Source organism: Kryptolebias marmoratus, linkage group LG10 (assembly GCF_001649575.2).
Source record: "Kryptolebias marmoratus isolate JLee-2015 linkage group LG10, ASM164957v2, whole genome shotgun sequence".
Lineage (NCBI taxonomy): Eukaryota > Metazoa > Chordata > Actinopteri > Cyprinodontiformes > Rivulidae > Kryptolebias > Kryptolebias marmoratus.
In genome coordinates, this window is record NC_051439.1 from 7,443,625 (window position 1) to 7,463,942 (window position 20,318).

General features: G+C 42.8%; 1 protein-coding gene and 1 long non-coding RNA gene across 6 annotated transcripts in view; one reads left to right on the plus strand and one right to left on the minus strand.

Annotated features, from left to right (window-relative positions):
* Positions 1–17,326, plus strand: part of LOC119617399 — a 33,976-nt gene extending 16,650 nt beyond the window's left edge. Inside the window, exon 2 of the long non-coding RNA XR_005233635.1 lies at positions 16,806–17,326. This is a non-coding gene — a long non-coding RNA (uncharacterized LOC119617399). The remainder of the gene's footprint in view (positions 1–16,805) is intronic.
* The window catches only part of pacs2 (phosphofurin acidic cluster sorting protein 2), a 79,537-nt gene extending 59,346 nt beyond the window's left edge, over positions 1–20,191 (minus strand). Inside the window, exon 1 of one of the 5 annotated variants that reach the window (XR_005233634.1) lies at positions 19,366–20,191. Coding sequence is in view for 4 of the 5 variants with exons in the window: in XM_017415981.3 (XP_017271470.1) it covers positions 19,366–19,484 (119 nt within the window). In the remaining variant the exon portion in view is untranslated. The remainder of the gene's footprint in view (positions 1–19,365) is intronic. The other 4 variants (XM_017415981.3, XM_017415972.3, XM_017415990.3 and 1 more) reach the window with 4 other exon arrangements.
* Positions 20,192–20,318: the final 127 nt, after the last annotated feature.

Below are 20,318 nucleotides of genomic sequence, written 5' to 3' on the forward strand. Positions count from 1 at the left end.
TATCGTGTAGTTAATCCTACCTGCAAACAATATACTTTTTATTCAGCCAGACATCAGTCTTTCTCCAGATTAGATTACCTATTAGTATCTGCTAACTCATTCTCTGAAATTCATAATGTAGTAATTCTACCTTGTTCGTTATCAGATCACAGCATTGTATCAGCTCGCCTTACGCTTAGGAACACCCCTCCCAAAGCTTCACGTTGGCGATTCAATACATCACTTCTTCGAAATGAAGAATTCTGTAATTTCTTTCGTAACTCGCTAAAAACCTTCATAGAAATCAATGCTGGTTCAGTAGAGGATCCGAGATTTCAGTGGGATGCTATTAAAGGATCAATTAGAAACACATCAATCTCCTTCTCATCTCATCTTAAGAAAAACCGTCTGCGGAAAATTGGTGAGCTGGAGGAAACTCTTAATCAACTTGAATTAGAAAGACACGATAAACAGAATGATGAACTATTGGGGAAAATATCAGTGACTAGAACAGAATTAAATTCATTGTTAAGACAAAGAGCTGAATTCCTGATTCATAAAACCAGAAGGAATTATTATTTTAATGGCTCTAGACCAAGCCATTTACTAGCCTTAAGACTGAAACAGAACGAGAAATACTCCAATATTATGGCTATTCAATCGCCGACCGGCACCCTAACTGAGCCCTGCGAAATTAACTCGGCATTCAAAAATTATTACTCTTCCCTTTATTCCTCTTCAGTAGTTCCGAATACTGGAAAATGCAAGCAGTTTTTTAGGAATCTCCAGCTCCCCACTCTTGCCGATGAGGATTCAGGTAAACTTAGTGCCCCCATTACATCACAAGAGTTGAAAAAAGCCCTTGCCTCTATGAAGAAAGGCAAATCCCCAGGTTGGGACGGGGTTCCACCAGAGTTGTACCTAGCCTTTTGGGACATACTCGGCCCACCATTGTTGGACATGATTAATAAGGCAGTTGATAAAGGCTCATTTAATCCAAGTATCAATACAGCAATAATTACATTGCTTCTCAAACCTAATAAAGACCCAGCACAATGCAGTAACTACAGACCCTTGTCCCTCTTAAATGGTGATGTCAAACTCTATGCGAAAGTACTTGCAATGCGACTTGAAAGCCATTTATCCAGACTGATACACAATGATCAGACCGGATTTATAAAAGGCAGATTTACATCTGACAATTTACGGCGCTTGCTACACATTATTCACGAAACAAAGACAACTGATTCCCCATGCTCTGTCCTGTCTCTTGATGCCGAAAAAGCGTTTGACAGACTGGAGTGGCCTTATCTCTGGGCCACCTTGGACAATTTTAAACTAGGTCCACAATTCATTAAATTGATAAAAGTTCTTTATGCCAACCCGTCTGCGATGGTGTATACTGGCAATACTTGTTCTTCTCTATTCCCCATACTAAGGGGCACACGTCAAGGCTGCCCACTCTCCCCATTGCTTTTTGCCCTCTCCCTTGAACCGCTGGCCCAGAAAATTAGACAACACCCCTCTGTACTGCCCATCTTAGTCAAAGGTACCGAACACCGCATATCTTTATATGCGGATGATATTTTACTTTATATTGGTGACACAGGGTCCTCTTTAACGCATCTTCTATCCGTCTTCGATCTGTTTGGCTCAATATCTGGTTATAAAATTAACTGGAGCAAGTCGTCATTGTTGCATCTAGGTTCGATTATACCAACCTCCCCCTTGCCATCTAGCATCCCAGTGGTGAGCCATTTTAAATATCTTGGGATTGACATCTCTCCCTCTATATTTCATATAGCCTCACACAACTTCCAGAGGGCATTTAACCTTATTGAGAAAGACTTACAGCGCTGGTCAAAACTCCCAAATTCTCTTCAAGCCCGCGTGTCGATAATCAAAATGGATATCCTCCCGCGTGTTAATTTTTATTCCTCAATGATTCCTCTTGCACCACCAAGAGGTTACTGGGACAGGCTTCACTCTCTCATATCTAAATTTATTTACAATGGGAAGAAACCCCGTTTGAAATTGAGAACACTTCAACGAGATAAAACACTTGGGGGCTTGGGTCTACCGAATTTTAAGATGTATTTTTGGTCCTTTATGCTCCGACCTTTGCTTGTATGGTTGAACCCTGAGGTCTCGGTTTCTTGGAAACCAATTGAAGAAAATATTTCCAAACCATACAGGCTGGAGGACTTGATATACTCTAAGATACCTCCTAATGAGGCTAAATCACAATTAGGACCCATAATTTCCTCGCTTCTTAGAACTTGTCATTCAGTGCTGAATCTTACAAACACCAACCTGAAATGGCATAAACACTCTCCTATATTTAATAACTTTTCCATCCTCATTGGAAACAAACCATTTTCATTCCCTAGGTGGAGGGATAAGGGTGTTAATGTCCTCCAAGATCTCATGAACAATGATGGCCTACGTTCTTTTAGTGACCTACAATCTGCGTATAGTCTGCCAGGTTCTACTTTCTTCTTTTATTTACAGCTCAGATCGGCCATGAAAGCATATGGGGTTCCATGGGGTGGGCCTCTCCCAATCCATCCCCTACAAGAACTTCTTGCCTCACAGGGTCAGACACGTGGCATTGTTTCTAAATTATATAAATTTATTTCAGATCCTCGTGCCAGACTCCCTGTTGAAAATATATGGGAGAGGGATCTTTCCTTTATGGGAGATATAGAAATCTGCTGGGATACAGTATGGGAGAATCTCCATAACACATCCAAAAACCCTGACCATCAGCTTATTCATTTTAAATTTATTCATAGGATGTACTTGACACCCAGGAAACGTCATGCTATGAAAATTATTACATCTCCCATTTGTGACCTATGTACACTTAAGGTTCCAGGTTCTTTTATGCACATGTATTGGGATTGTCCCAGTGTGGCTTCTTTCTGGAGGCAAATTTCCACTACGTTGAGTGATTTGCTTAAATTTGACATTTCTTTATCACCATCTTTGTTCCTACTTAATGACGATTCCACTTTAGAACTTTCCTCTCAGCAAAAGCGCATGCTATGGGCAGGCCTCACTGCAGCTAAGAAGATGTTGGCTCTACGATGGCAACCACCACACTTATTGCCTTGGCAACAATGGGCCAACTCCTTTCTAGATATCGTCATGATGGAGAGGTCAGTGGCCAGGATGCACACGGCCAGTCAAAAAACGATTAGAGCTTGGGATGCAGCTTATTCTTTGATCAAAGAAAGAGTGCAACATAATGCTATATAATCTTTCAATATGTAACTGTTAGTGATGATTTAATCTTTGCAACTCTCCACTTCCATATTTATAATTTCGAGATCCTTGGGAACAGGGTAGGGGGTCGCCATGGGGTTGTGGGTTGGGGGGTGAGGGGGGTCACACTGTCTTCTATTTCTATGTTATATCCCATCTAATGTAACTATATTGTAAAGTACATGTTATTGTGGATGTAAAACAACAAAAATAAAAACATTTGATCAAAAAAAAAAAAAAAAAGGATACGTCACTGCGCCGCCTTGGACAGTGAATTATTACTACAGTAAGGCGAATATATCCTCCCTCCAAATGTTTATTAGCAAAGATTTAATGTAAGACTTCATCCCTTGTGGACAAACTTTCTCTAAACTTAGTTTCAGTCACAAACAGCTAAACACCATCAGCCTGTTTGAGTGTCTCTCTTCATGCTTTAGTTCCTAAAAGGTGTAAATTTGTAGGTCCTCTTCAATTCCAGTTGAGAACAACACTGATGTTGAAAACTAAAAACATTCACTATATAAGACCCTCAGCGACGGAGGACATTGGCGAACTGCTTGTTTAACCTATCATGAATGCAACCCCATCGAAAATGCAGAAGACGGTGAGGTGCGTGTATATTACAGATGAGAAGAAAGATGAATGTCCTAAAGTGAGGAAAAAATGAAAGCGTGTAGGCCGACGCCGGGGTCTGCGGTTAAAGCGGCTGACAGAGCAAGAAAGCACACTGAGCAGACAGCCAAGAGCTGGGCTGTAGCTTTAAGTTTGGCAGCCGAAGTGCAGAAAATCTAATCCAGTGAAGAACATGAAACATGTCCTCTGAGAGCCCCGGTGAGGGAGCAGAAAGTGGAATCTAAATGAGCGCTTTGTATGCAGCAATGTGCAGCACGCAGCTCCACTCCGACGGCCGGACACCCACTTTAAATATCTCCAGGTCAACAAGTCAGAACGCTTCCTGATCGCCTGTGTTAAGGGTTCACATCCAGGGCTTTTAATGTGTACATATGTGTGGTCACTTTTAGCAAGCTGCAATGAAAGCACTGACCGGCTCGGCGTGGCACACGGGTGCATATCTGATAGGGAAGTGGTGACGTGACCCAAACGGCAAAAAGTCACACGCTGGATTCGTTTAAACCAAACGATGGGAATTATTCTGCATCTGCAGCTCCACAAGGACTAACAAAAGCAAGCAGTGTTCTTTCGGCTGTTTGTATAAACAAAGGAGATGTAATCAACTTAGAGGAGGGTCGGGTTTTATGGGTATTCAACCATCAGCGAGCATAACAGGTTGGAACAAGTGGGAGGAGAACTAAATATGCTCCTGTTGGGCAATTCAATCGATGAACAGCCAACTGTTTAAAGGTTCTTTTGGTAGCCTATAATTACCTTTCATAAACACTGAAAGGTTGTTCGAAACAAAACTCCCCAAAAACAAAGTTGATGGCCATTTAATTGCACGTCGTCCCACTTTGCAAAATGTGCGCTTTCAATCCAATCTGAATCTCATTTGACCCTAAAGTTAAACAAACAAAACCTAATAGGACACATGACAGTGCACTAGGATACGTTTACTGTATTTAACTAAAACTCTGCCAGGAATGCAAAAGCATGATGTTTGAAAAAAAAACAAACAAAAGAAAACTGAAAGAAAAAGTACGCCTGACAATTACAAAGCTAGTAAAAACATACATTCGCCCCCATGGATGTTTTATGCTTTTACTGCTGTCAATAATCAATCACGGTCTATATAAATGGGCTAGATTGTTTAGAAACTCTTGTCCGCAGACCCAAAATTGAAACATCCAAAGAACCCTGAACCTACAGAGGAACATACAGAGGAACATGGAGGAGGCTCGGTTCTGTTCTGCTTCTGACACAGGGGGTCCTGAATCTGTTCAGGGTCCAATGAAATCTCAAGACTATCAAGGCCTTCTGGAGTAAACTGTGCTGCTCAGAGTCAGAAAGCTTGGTCTCTGTCTCAGGTCATGGGTCCTCCATCAGGATAATGACCCAAAACACAACTAAAAACACCAAGAATGGCTCAGAACCAAACATTGGACCGTTCTGAAGTGGCCTCTGAGCCCTGATCTAAATCCTGCTGAACATCTGTGGAAGGAGCTGAAACATCTGGAGAAGGAAGCCTTCAAACCTGAGACAGCTGGAGCAGTTTGTTCATGAGGAGTGGGACAAAACATCTGAGGACAGGTGCAGACGTCTCAGAGAGAGGGACAGAAATCACTGGACTCAAGTGATCGCCTCAAAAGGTTGTGCAATAAAATACAAAGTTAAGGGTGCCATCTTTTTGGTCATGGCCAGTTTCATTAGTTTGTTTCTAAATAATTCTGTTGAACCAAGATTTAAAGACAATGACTGATTTTCATTAGTTGATTTTTAGTCTTTTTTTTCTCCCTTATTATTACTTCTGCCACTTTCAAGTTATTTCAGTGATCTTTGTAGGTTTTTCTTTCCTCAACAAAAGGGTACAAACACATTTGACTGAGTCTGTAGGTTTCAAGGCTGCAACGGACTTGGAAAATTTTTCTAAATGAATGTTAAAGACAATAAAACCAAACCTAAAGCATATTACATCAAACTACACATAATGATTGAATAAAGTGTGGCCCGAAAAGAAATGTTCAGTTGAAGAGCTTGTCAGTGATTAGTTTTTTTTACAAAAACTACAAAAAATTTTTTTTAAAATTTGGCTATTTACTATTTTGAGGCAACGCTGTTTGTCTGTTAGCAAAATATCTCATGAACCACTTGGCGGATTTATATAAAATCATCAGGAAGCTTTCACTGGATGTGCGTCTACAACTAAATAACTTTAGAAGTCAATGTAAATCAAAATGGCTGACCCAGCTAATCAACATTAAGCATCATTGAAAGAGCTATAATTCAGTCAGTTTAACACATATTCAGATCAGATTTGATGTGGTAGTAGCTGAGAGTTATTCCCGGCAACCAAACAAAAGCTTGGCCTTTGGTTTTTTTGTCCTCGGTTTTGAGACTACTGACACTGAAGGAAGTACCGTATTTTACGCACTGGATTATAAGGTGCACTGTCAACGAATGGTCCATTTTTGAACTGGTGGTGAAGAAACAGCTAAGAGGCAAGCGATCCCTTCCTCCTCGTCCGGTGACGCGGACAGCATGAGCGGAGTCTGCACCGCTCACGGAGTACGCCCGAGTATGTGGGGGCCTAATGCTGCAAGCGGTGCAGCTTTGTAGTTTACCAAAGTCGTATCAAAACATCACGACTTCTTACATATATAAGGCGGTCTGAATTTAAAGGTGCACTGTCGTTTTTTGAGAAAGTTGAAGGCTTTAAAGTGCGTCTCATAGTCCGGAAACCTGACTGACTTTTTATCCCGACAGACATCACGGAGTAAGTGATAATGAGGCATAAGTGGGCAAGCAGATTTATTGTTTGACTGTAAGTGGGGCCATAATGCAGAAAATGGTCATCATGAACAGCTGAAGATGATGTGAAAGCCTTTAAGAAACTCAGTATTAAAATTATCACTGAGTAATAAACTCCAGAGAGAGAAGCAGCGCCGTCTGTTTTCCAGTCGGCCCTCTGTTTGCACACAGCAGAGTCATTTCATGGAGTCTGAGTCACAACTTTAACTAAATTAAACAGCTGACTCTTTCGCCGCCACGGCAGCTGGACTGCAGCGTCCCAGATAATGGTTTTCAGGCCACTTGAGAGTTTGTAAACAGGAGCCGTAATCGCAAAACTAAAAGTTAGCCGAGCTCTTTTGTCGGCGTAATTATGGAGCAAATTAACCGCACCCGGTTCGGACAAATTACATCTGCAGCTCAGTCGTTTGTTGTTCAATTGAAGAGCCATTTAGCAGGAGCTTTCATTGTTGCTGTGGCAGATTTCTGTGTTGTACGGGCAGCTGCACAGGAACATGCAAAACCCTGTCCATTTATAGAAATGTTTATTGACTACAGTGGATGAGAGGCTCATGCTGCAGACAACTAGAGCTGCAGCTCCTGTGGATGTTATAAAACCCTGACAATCTACATCAGGGCTGTCAAACTCACTGACACAAGGGGGGCAAAAATAAAAAACTTGGTCCTAGCCAAACCAATTAACCCTGGTTTTAGATGTAATATGTCAAAACATTCATATAGAAATATGAAATATCTTTCCCCAGTTACACGTTATATAGAATTTAGAGCAAACATACTTTAATGAACAAAGAAATATAGATGAAACTTTAAAAGGCAAATCATTAGCATTCATTTCTTATGATTTTTTTTCTCCTTTAAAACAGCTAAAAAGCCATCAAAGAACAGTTTGATCGGTCCCATTTCATGCTCTCTGTTGCCCTTTTCACATCAAAATCAAAGATTACTAAGAAATTAAAACATCATTTTCTTGGCTTCAAGGTAACTCTGACAGGAAGACGTCACTAAACTAAATGAGAGGTGATAGAGACTCGATCTGTCCCAAACTGGAAGGCTAGATATAATAATATTTAAATGTTATCTTTGGAGAGAGATAAAATGTTACCAAGGGCCGGATCTGGCCCACGGGCCTTCAGTTTGACATGTAATCTGCATCAGTTAACCTTTTATTACTTTAAGCTGTGGTTTTGCTTCTAGGTACTTCTAGATTCTACTTTTAGGTCCAGCCATCTAATTTTAGTCTTAAAAATCTTACTACTTTAGCTTTTAGATTGCAATTTCCTGCTTTTAGCTTTTAGTTAGGCTTTTGCTGATTTTAGGCTAACTTTTTCCACCTCTTTAGCTAGCTTTTATGCTACTTTTTTTGGGGTACTATTAGGTGTAAGTTACTATTTTGTTATTTTAGCTTTTAGCTAGCCTTTTGCTACTTTTAGTTTGTATTTGCTTCTTTTAGCTTGCACTTTGCTACTTTTAGCTAACTTAGCTGCTTTTAGCTTGTCTTTTACTACTTTAAGCTAGCTTTCTGTTATATTTAGCTTCAAGCTAGCTGTTTGCCACTTTTGGCTTTGAGTGAGTTTTACTACTTTTAGCTAGTTTTTACTGATTTTAGCTAGAATTTTGCTTCTTTTAGCTTTAACAGCTCAGTTTCAGGTTCCTGAACAAGTCATTTAGCATCTCTGGTTGTTTCTGTTCTGTTCAGCTTTAAAAGCTTCCGTGTGTGAAAACAAATATGTATTAAAGGAAAAGCGACACTATTTCACTGGAAAAGGGGCCCATTTTATGAGTTAGAGCTGAACTTAAATGGGTTTGTTTATAGTTAACAGACGATCAGCGTCAGGGAGGTCAGACAGCTGATGTTTCCAAGCTTGGAGAATGAAAAACTGGCAGCGATAAAGCATCCCGCATTTGTCCAGAGGTGCAGATGAACGCTTCAATCCTTGGATTTTCACTCTGTCCTTCGCCAGCACAGCAGGGAGGAGTCCGTTGGAAACATGCTCACCCTCCTAATTACTACAATATGGTTCTAAGCTCTTCTCCAAGTTTTCCAACAAGGAGCCTGACCTACATTTCTCCTCGGTGCTCTGGATTCAGAAAAAAAAAAACAGCTCTTTGAGCCTCGGTGAACTGAAATAGCAATTCCCTCTTCTAACGCTGGCTGCAGCCAGAGGCGAGACTTCAATCCAGCCTGCAGAGCCTCTCGGCAGGAGGAAAACGTGCAGGGTGAATTACAGCACATGAGAACAAGAGACAAACTTAAAGCCCTGGCACATCTTTGGCTGTGGGTGATCAGATTTAGTGAAAGACACTGAACAGATAGAACACACTTGTGGACACAGTGTACCTGATACCTTCCCTGCTGACACCACCGACACTGTTATCGTGGAAACAGTGATGACTGAAGTTCAAGGATTTTCCTGGAAGTCAGCGTTTGGAAAGAAAGAAATCAACAATGCAGCTCCAGTGGACGCATGACTGAGAAACAGTGTCGGCTCATATCCCCTCAGGCCGAAAGCAAACAGGATCATCAGGATGACAGGAAATAGCTTCTCCGTATGTCATCATCATGAAGAATCAGCTACAACATGTGTCGTACGGATGCATGGAAATTTCTCCTAATACATTGGCTAATATAGTCCTAATATATCGGCTGCATGACCAGCATGCTGGAGACAACCAACCGGAAAAAGTTGCCGAGTCAGCGTTCAGACTTTTGTTTTCCTGTTTGGTTTTCGCAATCAAACCACTTCCCCATACTTTGTGCTGTTTTAACCTTTCACATATCAAAACATTCGCCTCGATCCAGAATAGTGTGCTCTGACTTTAAGGAAATGTTTTTGAATTGTTTATACTTTAGTCACAAAATGCTCTCCACTGAAATACGTTGAGATCTCTTCAATTCCTTCAAAAACACTTTAATCTATTTCAGCTTCCTGCTTTACTTTTGGGTTTCATGCTCCTTTTAGCTACTGATTTGCCAATTTGAACTTTTAGCTCCAGTTTTGCTACACTGAAATTTTAGCTAAAGTTAGTGGAGCTTTTAGCTGTTTTGCAACATTCATCTTCTAGCTACAATTTTGCTACATTCAGCTCTTAGCCACAGTTTCACTACATTTAATGTTTCAGTTTCGCTAATTTTAGCTTTTAGCTACAGTTTGGCTATTCTTAGCGTGTAGTTACCGTTATGCTAATTTTAGCTTGTAGCTATGATTTTGCTATAAGCTACTCTTTTGCAACTTTCCACTTTTATGTACCGTTTTGCTAATTTTAGCATTTAGCTATTGTTTCGATACATTAAGGTTTTAGCTATGGTTATGCCAATTGTATCTTTAGCTACTGTTTTCCTGAACTTACCAACAGTTTAGCTACTTTCAGTTTTTGGCTACAGCTTTGATCATTTCAGCTTTTAGCTGTTGTTTTGCCAGTTTTAGGTTGTAGCTACCATTTTGTTATTTTTAGCTTTTAGCTATGATTTTATTACTTTTACCTCCTAGGCACCTAGAAGTTACTGTGATCTACTAATTTTAGCTTTGAGCTATAGTTTAGCTGAAAACCTCTTTTTTTCTGCTTCTTTTAACTTGAACAAGTCCCTCTGCACTCAGCAGCCACACCTGTAAAGGAACTAACCCTCATCAGTCACCTAACAGATGAACTCCCCTTCGACGAGGCCCGGGTCAGAACTTTTTATCCAGGAACAAATCAACGAAAGGCAGACGGGTCCGGCCGAGTGTGAACTTTTCCTTTAGACGACACTAAGCCACGACTGCCGGAGAGCAGCCGCAGCATAATCTGATGTGCATCTGGCACAGCTCCCTCTCTGCCTTTTCAGCCTGTTTAACCTCATTTTCTGCAGCACACACAGAAAGTGACGGATTGGGAGACAAAGTAAACAGCCCGTGTAATCACAGAGCTCTTTCAATCATTCCAGCCACATTCAGAAATAAGGTCAACAATGTCCCAAGCCTCAGCAGGTGAGACGGGAGAGCATGAACCGGATTGACCTCCAGGATTATATTTTGTGGCTTCTCCCCCCTCTGTCCTTACAAGCCTTTTCAGGAGCGGCAGGACCGAGAAGCATCCGACCATGGAGGCTTCCGCTCTAGTCGATATTTAATCTGAGTTTTCTTCAACAGTATCCTTCTCTATAACTCTCCCCCATAAACCTCAGACTGTCAGACGGATCTTGGTAGATTTACACACGTCCTGTAATCCTTCCATGTCTTGATGCTGAATCTAACAGAACTCCTGGGGACGTTTAGGGCCTTGGAAATCCTTCCTGACTTGTAAATTTTAATGATCTTTTCTCTGAGTTGAATTAGAACAATCACTTTAAAAGGGGTGAATATTTATGCTCCCTCATATTCTTATTTAATTGATATTACTCTGTAATCTGATTTCCCTTTGACACTGACGCAGGCTTTTTTGTGAATAGGATCAGTTTATATAAGCTATAATTGATTAATGACAGCAATAAAAGCCTAAAACATCCAAGGGGGTGACTGCTTTTTCCAGAATCTGTAAATACCAGCGGCAGACATGGAACATTGTACTGAGGAACTCATGTTTTGGCTTCAGCCGGATGACCTTTAGTCTGTTTTCTGTCTCTCTGAGGTCTGTTTGGGCTAAAAGATCTGCTGAGGAGCATCACAGCTTTGGAGTAAACATGCACTGGTCATGGTTGTGCAGTGGTTAACGCTGTCGCCTCACGGCGAGAAGGTCACAGGGTCACCTCCCGGCCTCTCTGTGTGGAGTTTGTATGTTTTACCCGTTCGTGCGTGAATCTCCTCCCACTGACCTGACCGACAACATGCTCGTTAGGTTAATTGGTAACTAATTGTCCCTAAGTGAGTGAGAGCGAGAATGATCGTCTGTCTTGTTTGTCTCCACGTGTCCCCGTGATGGACTGGAGACCTGTCCGGAGAGTCCCGCCACCCCCCCGCCTCTCGCACAAAGTCCGCTGGAGACAGACAACAGCTCCCTAAGACCCGGAGAGAAAAACCAGGTAAAGAAAATGAACAAATGATCGGGGTCGACTAAACTGAAACCTCAGCATTTTCTTCATCGAGATGCATAAAAAAAAAAAACGAACAGAACTCAAGAGACCCATGTTCTAATCCTGAATTAGCATAAATCTTACTTGAGGCACATGCAGTAAAAGTGTACAGAATACAGCTACTCCTAAATTCTCCCCAAAAGTCTTTCCTTTCTCAGCAAAACTCTTTATCTGGCAAAACTAAATCTTTATCCTGCTGTTTCTGCAAACCAAGTAATGCAGAATAAATAAAGAACATCCATAGCTCCATAGATGTGTATTAAACCAGATTATTTACAATATTCTGCTGTAAATGTCGACTCTTCAGCTGCCGGACGCCCTGACTGTCACAGACTTGAACGCTTTCAGTTTAGGGACACCAACTTCAGAAAATGAAAAGAGGAATGCCGACTGGACAGGGTGGTGCAGAAAGAGAGGGGGGGACTTTTTTGTCTCGATAATATTTTACCTGTGGGACTAGGAGTGATGGCATCAAGGAAAAGACAACGACTGATTGTTGAGCAGATGAACATATACAGGCCCGTGTCAGATGAGATAAAGAACAAGAATCAGGGTCAGTTCTACTGATTTTGGGTTTCAGCTGGTCTTTTGCTCTTTCTAGCTTCTGGACAGTCTTTTATTACTTTTAGCTCATGTTTTTTTTTCATTAAGCTAGCCTTTTGCTGTTTTTACCTTTTAGCTAACCTTTTATTGCTTTAGCTTCAAGCAAGCCTTTTCTTAAACTTAGCTAGCCTTTTGTTACATTTAGTTTTAGCTAACCCTTATTTACATTTAGCCTTTAGCTACTTTTGTATTTGAGCTAATGTTTTGCTTCTTGCTAATGTTCTGCTTCTTTTAGCTAGCTTTTTTATTCCTTAAAGTTGGCCTTTTGCTGCTTTTAACATTTTGGTAGCCTTTTGTGACATTTAGCTTTTAGCTAACCTTTTGCTACTTTTGTAACTAGTGTTTTGTTTCGTTTAGCTTCTAGCCACTGCGCCGCTTCCTTTAGCTTTAAGAATTCAGTTTCAGTTTCTTCAGCAAATTTTTTGCAAAGTCATTCAACGCTCGCTGGATTTCCACAGAAAATGTGATGTTTCTGGTTTGCGTCTGAAATGTGCCGTGACTTGAAATAAAAGCTGCCCAGTTTACCGGACAACAAGCAGCCTCAACATTCTCAGTAGCTTCAGTGAACCCAAGTAGATGTCTGTGTTCAACTCTTTCCCTGCAGTCCTTATCAACTTAATAAGGAGTTTCAAACCCAGGCTGATTCCTTCTTTTAAGGAACAGCTGGAGACCATCATTAATTTATTGTGAACGTCGGCCTATTGTGCACACGGACACCTTTTCATGATCCTGCTCTCATTCTGTAGCGAGAGGGAAAACACACAGATATTATCAGGCTCGAGGAAATCAAATATTGTCTGTGGGGAAATAATAAGAGAGTACAGAAAAAAAAAAAAACAACAACAGGCAGGCACCGAGGCATGAAGGAAGTCAGCTGGAGGCACAACCGACTGCCCTGCTGAGTCACAAAGCATCTGTGTGTGTGTGTGTGTGTGTGTGTGTCCTTTCCCGTCCTGCCCCTTCTGTCCTCCAGGCCACGCTGCGACGGCAATATTGCGAGTGCTGGAGTTCCTACATGAGGCCCATTGATTTCCCTCAAAGAACACGACGAGAGCTTTCCAAGACGAGGAAATGAGTGTGAAAACAAGAGAGCGATCCGTTTGAATCCAAGGCCACCGCTTTGGTTCAAATGAAACGAAACAACCACTGGGAGAACTGCTGTCCCTGCTGCCGAATGATGAAAGGCATGCCCGTTTCATGCATTTTCTGAGCTTTACCATAATGTAAGCATCAGACGGACATTGTAGTTTAAAGGAAACTGTCAAGCTTGTAAAATGGCGACATTTTGATGTCTGAACTGCATGAATGTGAAGAGAGCCAATATCAAAAGAAATGTTAAAGCTGCTGCCAGTGGCTCATTATGGTCACCGTGGTAACCACACGCCTGTGTCTGTCACTCCCTGACTGCCAAGCTAACAAGAGGCAGACAGAAACGGAGACTGAAAAGTAAGCCTCAATAAACAGTCGCTGTGGGAAAACTGAGTGGCAGAAGACCTCGCTGTGTCACGTCCCGCAGCTTTTAAATAAAACTGGCAAATTATACCCAAAATATGCGGCTCCACCATGAAATGCATGCTGAGACTTTCTGTAACAGGATGTCGCACAATATAGACATAATTTTTTAAAAAATGGCAAGAAACAACTACTGGAGAGGCACTGGAAAAGGTTTGCAGGTCAGAAAGACGTCACAGAAGAAACATAGTTTAAAGTTTAAATGGATCATAGACAGATAGGCTTCACATGTCTGAACTGGTGTTTGGATTTCTTTTACAGTTTTTACTTAATTGCAGTTTAGATTTTTATTTTATGGAATTTTTAACTGACAGCTGATGTCCCAATAACTGCTCAGCTGTTTGAAATCCTCTGATGTTTTGCAAACTCTTCCTATATCCCATACCTTTTTTGGTACTTAAACAAATTGTACATTAAAACATTGGTATTTTTGTCTCCTTCCACCCAGTGTGTCTCTCATCGCTTTAGGGCCTGCGGTTTCCTCTCAAATCCCTCCCAAAATGCAGCTTTTGCACAGCCGATCCTCCACAGATTCAGTTGTTCTAGCTCAAAATATTCCCTTTAAAACTGCAAGTGGGTGGGGTCTTTATAATTTGTTATATCTCCTGGATAAAATGCTGTAAAAGCATTTAAAAAAGACCGTGCGAGACCATGAGTTTTCTGATGTTCACAGTAGAAGAATTTTTAAGCTCTGACATACAGTTTTCACACAGCGACTGTTTGTTTGAGGCTTACTTTTCAGTATGTTTCTGTCTGCCTCTCAGGAACCAGGTGTGTGGTTACCACAGTGACCATAACGAGCCACTGGCAGCAGCTTTGGCATTTCTTTTTTCTTTTAAAGATCAAAATGTTTGCCCTTTTTCCTCCGTTTCGATTGTTACAAAGTTGTTTTGGCGTTTTGGGCAGCGGCTGCATCTGCGTCCTTCAACATTCCCGCAGAAGCATTCTAGTTTTAGTCTTATCCTCCCCAGCGGAGGTAAGCACATCAAAATGTTGCGCTGAAAAGCAGCCCCCTGGATTTGGCTGCAGCGCTTTGAGTTTTTTTGTTTAAGCCCACAAACATTGGTACACGGAGTGCAGGACAACAAGAGCAACAAAGGGAACATGAAACAATGAGAAGCCTTAGCTGCCCCGTGTCCGTCCTACTCTAAATTCCTGCAGTGTGACCATCCCCGGCCAGCCGAGGGACAAAAGGACGAGTGTCTCCCCGCCGCCCGGAGCGACATCTCAGCGCTCTCGCCTCCAACGGGCCCAAATATGACGGCCTACTGGCTCCAGCTGCACGCCGAGGGCCTGTTCAATCCGGCTCTGTCTCGGCCGGCGGCGCTCATATTCTCGCCCGTGGGCTGACGTGGAGAACTGCGACGCACTTCAGACGCGTTGGGATAAAAAAAAAAAAAACCTCTGGATCTCAAGAGCAGAGAGGCTTCAGCGGCGGCATCTGGCCATGAAAGCAGAACAGAACGCGCCTCTGTCTGCAGGAATCACGGCCAATTATGAGAATAGAAGAGTGAGGGGAGAAAAAAAAAAAAAAAAAAGCGTTCGTTTAAATGTCTCTCCAGATGAGGTGACACAACTTAATGATGGCTTTCACGCTCGCTCGCTGAATGTCAGAGAGACACTTAGGGAAGCTGTTGAGAGCAGAAGAGGATAATAAGGACAAACCTGCGTGTACCCTTCATGTTCTGCATGTTCTTATCTAAACTCATGAGGCAGACCGGTCTTATAACACTCTGTCTCATGAAAACTGCATGAACACATTTTAGCTCCAGCTCAAGCGCCGGTTTTCATTTCGCCGACATCTAAGTTAAATTACAGCCCGTCCATCACCTGGAGCGGGTGATTATCCAGTATGTGAGCGCCGAGCGGCACGTGTCCTGAAGTGGCGGGTGGTGGTGGGGGGGAACCTGAGCTCCGTGTCGATAAGCCTCCCGCTCTGATCACCTCTTCACTTTGTGGAAGGGTGAAAGACATTACAAGGCAAACAGGTTTACGTCTTTCCATCCAGCCATTTGCTTTTACCTCTCCGGGTCACGGGTGCCTATCTCTAGCCGGGGGACACCCTGGACAGGTGTCCAGTCCATCACAGGAATGACACCATGTCAGTTTGTTGCTGTTTTCTCAACCAAACAGCATAGATGGACAATGTTTCTGCCCGATGGTAACACAACTAGTCAAATATACCCCCGATAACTCCCGGTGGACTGATACATTAGCAGCCGCGGAACCACTGGCGTATACACCGTCCATCTACGCTCCGCACACAGACATCTGCACCTAAGACAGAGGCTGTTCGGTTAAGAAAACAGCAACAAACTGAACAATGTCACGTGAAAATGTGAAGGTTTAAAATGGGCTAAATTAGCATTTCATACCAGTATGTTGTTTAATTAATAACCATAAGATCTACCTCTACAATGATTAACTTATGGATTCATTCCAATTCAACATGGCTGCCACAGCCTAGTGAACTTAGAACACACAACAATGCCTAGAATTGATCAGATGTGGTAGTAGCTGACAGTCGTTGATAATACTTTGAGTGTGCCGTCTCGTAGGGGTTAACTGCACTACAGTAAACAGCATCAAGAAATATAGTAGCTTTTAACACCCAAAAGTCTGTTGTAAAAAAACAAAAAAAACAATGATGTAACGCTAAGAAATCAGCTGCACTGAGTGGGTGGGGCAAGTTGAAAATGTACGGCTTTAAATGCTGCAGAAAAGGAAGAAAACTGAGTCAAAGAGCAGCCACTGTGCTCCCGCCACGAGACAAGACAGCTGATGGTTAACAAGGTGTTTACACTCTGACTGACAGCTGTCAATACAGAGCTGCAGATCTGCATCCCAAAGACAGCAAGAGGAGGCGAGGAGTCTGAAGTGTCTGGGACCACTAAAGGCAATGCTTGTTGGTACTTTCCTGCGCCCGCTCTGAGGTGATGTAGATTTTATCATTTCTGTCTTTTTGTCATCTCAGATTTCTGTACCAGCGTCAACTGTGAACACTAATGTCTAAAACGGTGGCACCAAAAACACACAACCAACATAACACGTTCCGAGAACGAAAAACAACACGGACGCTTGATTTGAGGAACTGCTGCGCGGAGGAGACCCGCTGCCGGATCGTTTGTGGTATGGGGACCACAAGGACACAAACAACTGAACCCAGTTCTTGGTGAGAAATCCCTCCGACCTTGTCTCTTCTTCTTGTCTTTTGGACGGACTGTTATTGAATCAGCGCATCATCGCCACCTACGGCTGCAGAGATTACTGTAGACCCCTGAGCGGCACGCTGTGATGCAGCACATCCTCCCGTCCACGTTATTAAAGATGGATGAGGCGCCCCCACCTCCTGCTGTTGTTCAGGCTCCGAGGGTATGATGGGTGGTTTGTGCCCACAGCAGCGAATGATGAAGGAAGTTGTTTAGCAATTGCTAAAAAAAAAAACCATATAAAATGTGACTATTTCATGGCTGCCAAGTTGTAGAAGCTCAAAAATCCCATTAAAAATGCTGCTCACATTTACAATTCTACATGTTCTCCGGACAGCTTTGAAACTATCCAATTTAATAAAAATGGATGAAACTGAAATCAAAATCTGTTTTTTTGGGAGCTGCCATGTTGTACTTTTGGAGCCAGCAGGTTGTGCGGCTCTCTGATAGGCTGTCACACTGCCAATCAACAGAAATTAACACCTGTAAAAAATCCTTTGAAATGGGCTCATTTTAGAGAAGAAAAGGTCCCATTCCTTCACGTGGAGGGGCGAACCAGGCCACCAGGGGGCGACAGTCCTCCGTGGCTTCAATTTCCAGCTCCCGGTCCTGTCTCTAGTTATAAAGTACCTCGGTGAGCTGAACTATGAACAAGAGCGGGGCTGTGCACAAACTGTCGCCACATAGAAGGGAGTGTTTCTGCCCTAAGATCACAAAATGTGGGACTTTTAGTTACAAGAACCTTTTAACTACTTGTCCGCTCGGCTGTGCTGATTCTGGAAACTAACTGCTTTAAGTTTTACCTGAAACTCCCACAACAATTAAAGCTTTTATCCTCTAGAACTGATTAACGTTTGGAGCAACCCAATCCAAGATGGCCACCACAGTCACCTTACCTTAAAAACCACCAAAAAAAAAGGCTATAATTCAGTTAATTTAGCAGACATTGAGCTAAAAGTTGATGATTTTACTCTGAAAATCTTGCAATATAGTGTCAGACGGTACACATTATTTCCATAGCTTTTGAGGAAAACGGCTACAACTCAACTTCAACACAAGATGATTTTCATCTGAAACTCTATAAGAGGTGGTAGGCGATATGCATTCCTTTTATTTTGTGAGGTAAAACTACAGCTTAAAGTGTGGGTTCAAGTCCAGTCATATAAGCTGCTGTGGATCCGTTCAGTCTTCATGTTCAGTTTTAAATAAAGTGATTCTGATCTGCTCAAATACTTCAACACGTCACGCCTTTTCTTTTTTCTCTCCTTATCTCAATCCCAACGGTACGTTTTCTCATCTCACCAACAGACTGGCCTGCAGAGCGCGAAGCGGCACCTCCGAGGGTAATTAGGTGTCAGCTGAAAGCCTCCTCACATATTAGCTGAACAGCTAATAAGTTCATTGGTAATAATTAATAGTTTCCAGCATCAAGCTTGGCTTCTTTCTTCTGTCCTAAAATCAGGCAAAATAAAATCATCTCGTGCTGAGAAAATATGGAGCCGTCCTCACGACTCTCAGCTATGACCACATCAAACTTTAGCTCATCATCTGTAAATCCGTTACGGCTGGTGTTGTGTTGGCTAATGTTAATTAGCTGTGGCGGCCATCTTGAATTGGTTTATTTCCAAAGGTTGATCAGTCGTAGATGTCCTTCTAATAATTACTTCCTGGGAGCTTGCATTAAAGTTTCTTGAGTGGTTTGGGACATATTTTGCTAACAGACAGGGGCAGACTGTATCAGTTAACAGCAGTTTTAGACAAAGATCTTGTTCAGTGCATTATGTATGTGTTGAGGATGACTCTCAGCTACTACTATAGCAAATTTTTAGCTCAATATGTGTAAAACTGGTCAAATCATAGCCATTTAGTGTTTCGTAAAGTTGATTAGATGTGGGAGCCATCTTGAATAGCATTAACTACAAAAGTTAATCAGCTGTAGTTGAACATCCAATGATTGATTCCTGAAAGTTTTCTTACAGTCCGTCCGTCAGTTCGTGAGATATTTTGCTAACAGATAGACAAGCTCTGCCATGTTAGCAATCAGAGGTAACTGACAATAACAGCAGCTGTTCCAGATGTTGAAGAGTCAGGGTCAGACTGTAATCCAGCCTGAGCGGCAGATGTGCTGGAGGCTCCCAGGGTGAAGCCCACCTCTGGGTTCCTCTGGGTTCCTGGGAGTCCGACCTGCAGAACTCCCACCTTTATGTCTGCGGAGCGAAGCCGGGCTCCGGAGCCACCCCGGCGGGGCCTGCCGGGGAACCCACCACCCGGCCCGGCTTTGAAAGTTGAAACAGACAGAGAACTGCGCCATGCCTGCGGGCTTACCTCGGGATGCAGTACGGGGAGGAGCCGTCTATCTCCCACGTTGCGAACAGGTTCATGGGCACCGGTCTGTTCAGAGCCCCGCTGCCGGGGAAGCTCAGCCGGCCGCTTCTCTCTGCCATGGTGTCCGGATGCGGGAGGGACCGTCCGACACGGAGCTGCAGGTTCGGAAGGAGGACACCGTATGCGTGCTTATATGCCTGTGTCTGTCTGTCTGTGTGTGTGTGTTCCCGCGAAGAGACAGCCGTCACGCGCTCGCGTCCGTGCAGTGAATGTGGACGGCGGAGGACGGTCTCATTTCTCCGTCCAGGCGGGTCGATGGAGGGACTGCAGCGCGGCACCGGGACTGAGCCGAGCAGAGCGGAGCGGACCGACCGCTGAGTTGTTGTGCCAACCACGCTGCTCCGACACTATGACGGGTGGTTCGTGCCCACAGAGGCGACAGGGGTGGAGTAATTGTGCCAACCGCATTACTCCAAGAGTATAATGGGTGGTTCATGCCTGCAGAGGTGGCAGGGTGGAGTTGTTGCACCAACCACTCTGGTCTGAGTGTATGACAGGTGATTCGTGCCCACAGAGGTGGCAGGGGTGGAGCAAGGCAATTTAGTGCTTCATCCTTCAAAATAAATGTTCAGCAACCAAAAAAATAAAAAAATCAGATGGAAATAATAATAATTTAAAAAAAAACATAAAATGTGACTATGTTGTATTTACAAAGTGTACAATTAATTGCTGATGAGCTGTGTGTATATTTACATATGACTGTTCTTACCTGGAAAAACGAGCTGTTTGTTTTATATTTGAAATGTATTCAACATTTTATAAACAACTTCCCTTTGACTCCTGTAACTCAAATATTCAGAAATGGCAGCCGGGAATGAGTGTGACAAGTCGGATAGGAGTACCAGGTTGTCCACATACAGGGCCACCTTTAACTTCACTTCAATGGACAGAGA